This window comes from Populus euphratica, unplaced genomic scaffold (assembly GCF_000495115.2).
Source record: "Populus euphratica unplaced genomic scaffold, PopEup_1.0 scaffold185.1, whole genome shotgun sequence".
NCBI lineage: Eukaryota > Viridiplantae > Streptophyta > Magnoliopsida > Malpighiales > Salicaceae > Populus > Populus euphratica.
In genome coordinates this window covers 326,748-331,509 of record NW_011499982.1, presented here as the reverse complement: position 1 = coordinate 331,509, position 4,762 = coordinate 326,748, and the positions used below count along the sequence as shown (strand labels likewise).

At 37.8% G+C, this 4,762-nt stretch overlaps 2 protein-coding genes across 4 annotated transcripts in view; one reads left to right on the top strand and one right to left on the bottom strand.

The window, feature by feature from the left end:
- Nucleotides 1–1,490, top strand: part of LOC105139867 (protein MEI2-like 2) — a 7,157-nt gene extending 5,667 nt beyond the window's left edge. The window contains exons 11-13 of the mRNA XM_011046493.1: nt 26–94; nt 346–525; nt 873–1,490. Coding sequence (XP_011044795.1) covers nt 26–94; nt 346–525; nt 873–989 — 366 coding nt within the window. The 3' untranslated portion in view covers nt 990–1,490. The remainder of the gene's footprint in view (nt 1–25; nt 95–345; nt 526–872) is intronic.
- Nucleotides 1,491–1,919: 429 nt separating this feature from the next.
- Nucleotides 1,920–4,762, bottom strand: part of LOC105139868 (ribose-phosphate pyrophosphokinase 4-like) — a 3,568-nt gene continuing 725 nt past the window's right edge. Inside the window, exons 2-7 of one of the 3 annotated variants that reach the window (XM_011046494.1) lie at nt 4,165–4,480; nt 3,656–3,751; nt 3,411–3,479; nt 3,191–3,319; nt 2,435–2,534; nt 1,920–2,319 (exon numbers count right to left, since the gene is read on the bottom strand). In XM_011046494.1, the coding sequence (XP_011044796.1) occupies nt 2,186–2,319; nt 2,435–2,534; nt 3,191–3,319; nt 3,411–3,479; nt 3,656–3,751; nt 4,165–4,480 (844 nt within the window). In that variant the 3' untranslated portion in view covers nt 1,920–2,185. Of the gene's footprint in view, nt 2,320–2,412; nt 2,535–3,190; nt 3,320–3,410; nt 3,480–3,655; nt 3,752–4,164; nt 4,481–4,762 lie in introns of all 3 variants that reach the window. The other 2 variants (XM_011046495.1, XM_011046496.1) reach the window with 2 other exon arrangements.

Here is a 4,762-nt window from a genome sequence, read left to right as displayed (position 1 = left end):
GATGGATGAACCGCTCTGGTTGCAGAATAAATGCAATGTGGGTTATGCCTTCATCAATATGGTGTCTCCTGCATGCATCATTTCCTTCTACGAGGTTGGTTTTGGTATCTTAATTGCTGTCTTAAATAATCAAATTATATGAATTTTTATGTCATCTACGTGGTAAAATCTAAATTAAGGTTGGTTTATGCTCCTTCAACGGAAATTTGTTGTTTGGTCATTCTGTTTGTGAGTGTTTTGATTCTTAAAGAGTAAAAAAAACACATCAGATTTTTAACCCGGACTGGCTGATCACAAATTCAGGCAATATATTGGCTAGACTCTTATGCATAAAACATCATGCAGGCATTTAATGGGAAAAGGTGGGAGAAGTTTAATAGTGAAAAAGTCGCTTCACTTGCATATGCACGAATTCAGGGCAAGGCTGCCCTTGTGACACACTTTCAGAATTCAAGCTTAATGAATGAAGATAAGCGATGCCGTCCAATTCTCTTCCACTCTGAGGGCCAAGAGGCTACTGATCAGGTAACAAGAAGTTGTTAACTTATGCTTATGATAAAAAAAAAGTACTGGTGATTATTCTGTCGACGAGTTGGAATGTTCTTCAAAATACTATATTTGTACCGTGTATTTAATGTGTACTTAGTTTAATATAAGAAATCAATGAGGAAAACAATGAAGACCACTTTGACAATTGCTAGTTAGTTTGTAATATGACCAGATTAACTTCAATTTGGGTTAGAAAAATGTTACACCATTTGTTTTTCTTTTCTTCCCTTTTTTTATCCCATTTCCTTTCCTTTTTTTGCTTCCCTTTTTTTGGAATGCTACATTATTTGCTGACGTTGAATTTTATTTTTTGGATCTTGCAGGAACCTTTCCTATCTGGTAACTTAAACATTTGTATCCGTCAGCCTGATGGATCATATTCTGGGGATTCGTTGGACTGCCCAGAAGACAGTCTGGATGAGAAACTGGAGAAGAATTAACAGCTGAAATTGCTCTTGGCCTTGAATGGTGGTCAGGAGTGCTAACCATTGTGTAGGCATTTTCAATGTATAAATTTGGAATAGAAACTAAAGTGTGGGTACAATATTGATTGAATGATGAGCAGCCTCCACTTTTGCGTCATGGATGCTGCACAGTATCTCACAACTGGCAGAGGGCATTTTGTTCGTCTGTAGAGCAACCATCTGTTATGTGAGGATAAGGCATAACATATTTTGCTGAGAAGTGAAGGCATTTCTCACTGATTTGTACATGGGAAACTCCTATTGGGTTTTCGCTTCGATCCTTTTCTGTTTCTGTACTTGTTTCTGGAGTCCATTTGCAAATAATGTGAACATTTTCATTGGATAACCTGGGATTACGGGCTGTTTACAGAAGTTGTATAGAATGGAAGATGAACAGACCCTGCATCCGGTTCATCCTGTCTTGCAATGTTGTAGCTTTAAAGACATGAATCTGTATATGCTTGTACAGTTGTCCACTTCTCTCTCTGCCCCCTAGCATCAGTGTATGTTTTAGGTTCTTTTAGCCGGCCAATCTGTAGAATATGGATCATCTGTCACGTGTACAGGTTAGATTTTTTATTGCATTAGGTTCCAATCTATGGATAGAGGCATCTGTGTTACTGAGAACAATGATATCGCTGGCCAACTTGATGGTCCATGAGAACGTCCTCTCCTTGGGGTCAAAGCCACAGGATTAATCAGAAATTTCGAGTCCTCTCCATGTCGAAGCGTGAATAACTCGAGTTATCAACTAGTTAGTAATTTAACTAGAAATCATCAAACACATCCCAAAACTAATAACGACCATCACGAACGCCAACAGAGATTGCTAATCCACAACTGACTTGAGTAGCGGTTTGTTAAGCTTCATTTTTCTTGCACTACATTACAGGCCCCATTATCATCTCCCTGAACATGGATCATTTCAAACACGAAGACACTTTTCAATGGCAGATGAGGTTTAAAACTCTCCGAGTCAAGCAAACGTAAATATGTAGTTGTAAACTCTTGTTCATAGTAGTGCACAATCAACCCACTATATCTAGTGGCATAAAGATCATGCCCACAGGCATTCTTCAAAATTTATTACTATCAGATTGTCTTCCAGCTCCCCATAAGGACGACAAAGGTATGTATCAATTCCTACAGTGCAACCCCTTTGAGTATCTTAGTCATATTTGTAAAGCATCAGCAATGGATCCAGCAAGACTCAAAACTTCAAATGGACGCTTATTCGCTATGGCTTTCACAGTGTGCGGGCAGGAATCTGTTATCCAAAAATAGGCAAATGCATTCTCCATGCCTGCTAAAAAAATTTGGCACTATCATCACATGGCTTAAAGTTAAAAGGTTCAACTGAAAAATACATAAGAATAGATCTAGATCAGGATAAGTATGCCTGATAACATGCAGGTCTTTACCCTCATTTTTGTGAGTGAAACGCTCCCAAGAGCGCTTAGGAAAGACACCGTGGGTGACATATGCACTTACTTTTGCTGCACCATGAGCTGCTAATACTTTCTTGAAGAAAAGAGAGGCAAGAAGATAAAAAGGGTAATTTGTCAGAGTTCCACTATTGTTGCAGATCTTCAATGTGGATAAATACAACCAACTAGTGATACATTGATGCATGTATAATATATGCATTGCTTATTAAAGATGCATGGCCTTGGTTCCTGAACCGAGAATAGCCAGCGACGACCTACTGTCCCTTAACAATTCATCTGCAAAAGAGGTGATTCCTTTATTTTATGTTTAGCCAGAATAAAGTTGATTCCAGACTCAATGGTGACCAAATCTGAAACTGATGGCCATATTCAAATCTTGGAGATTTAAGAAAAGAGCTAGGTGGAAAATTGGGAATGTTATACAAACCGCAACTTACAGAGATGACAAAAGAAACATTAACAATGATATACAATATATGTCGGTTATGTGTGTTAACAAAAGAAGTCAGGTCTAAATAGGTAAAAAGGTGATTTTTTAAATCAGAATGCAGTGACTGAAAAGGAAAGAAGGAAAAAAAGGAAGGAATAAAAGAATGAGAAAGAAAAGAACGAGCAAGAAACGAATTGCAGGCCTTAAATGAGATGAGAAATGATCTTTTCCAACTTTTAATTGAAATATTCAAAAGAGTAAATGGCTAGCAAATATAAGGTTTGCTGGAAAATGAATACCTGGCACTCAACAAGTGTGCCTCCAGATTGTACCAAATCATCAACAACGACAACATGGTAACCAGCAGGATTTCCCTCCTTTATTCTAACTATCCTCTCATCACCTTCACGAACCTTCACGCATACCACCTGACATTCAACAACATTAATTACCCAGACAACATGGGAATTGGAGTACGATATCATTCAGTCCATTTTAGAGGAAAAAATTCAAACCAACCATAGGAAAATGATCCAACAGCTTGTGGAATCGCTTCCAAGCTCCATCATCTGGAAATGCAACTGCAATCTGAAATCAAAATCGGAGAGCGCAATTGGTGGCAAGCAAGATATTTCTACTGAACTATAAAATTCTTCAAAGTAACATTAGATTTATAGTGACAGCAATGCCAAAATAGCCATCACGATGATCAGAAACAAAACCCCGTTTCACAGAAATAATCAAAACATTCTGGTGCTACATACCTTATCGGATTCAGGAAGTTGGTGAAGACGTTGCTTTAACAGAGGAATCCCAGTCACAAATAAAGGCAAAACTTGGTCCCCAAAATAGAACCTTTCCTGCATGAGAAGAAGATTGATAAATAAATTATTAGCCTTCTTACTCGAAACAAACAAAAAAAAAAAGAACACATTCGAAACACTCAAAGGGCATAGATAAGAAGAAGAGAATGAGAGCCAAAGTGTTTTTGAGATGCTCAATGAGCTGAAAGTGGTCAGAGGTCACATTTTGATAGATTAAAAGAGAAACCCCTTAAGAATAAATTTAATTACAATTGAAAGAAAAAAACAATTTGATGCATGCCTAGTAACTCAAATATTATGGAAAGACCAGGGATGAAGCCTGCTATGGATAATGGTAATTCATAAAAAAGAACCTGTGACATTCAGCAAGATATTTCTAAAGCAACGAGGTGAAATATAAAGTAATTATTAATGCTGGTTCATTTGCGGAGCAATAGCAGGGAAACAACCTGCAGTGCGTGTATGTCATATATGACTAGACTAGTGGGGCCACCTCTTGAAATGGGAATGTTTGACAATATCCTTGCCATGGTAAATGCAGTTGCAACATCCCCTTCTTCTTCCATTCGCTCGAAGGAGCCAGTTGGAAAGAAAGGCAACACCAATGTGAAGGAAGCAGCAAACAGACGTGGCAGCGCATAAATGACAGATAGCTGTTCGAAGATGACTCCCGGGGAACTAAAACATGCAAGGAAGGCAACATGCTGACCCCGCAAATCTTCAGCATTGTTTATAAAAAGGTTAGGAAATCCATCATCAAAATTCCTGATAAAAAACAAAGAAATCAATCAGCTCTTCCACTCATATAACATTTAACCCCGAGAAATGCAATAAACCTTGCACCACAATCTCAAGGTCATTTGCCATTCAACTGAAGACTTGTTTGAATAGAATACGGAGTTGAACAATCAGTTAAGACCTAAAAAGGAAATATTCAAGTAGAATACAGAGCAGGACTCACGTACAAGAATTATATTTTTTAACTGATAAATTTGGAAGTAATCTTTCTAGCAGTCCCACAAAACACTAAAAAAAAAAAAAAAAGCT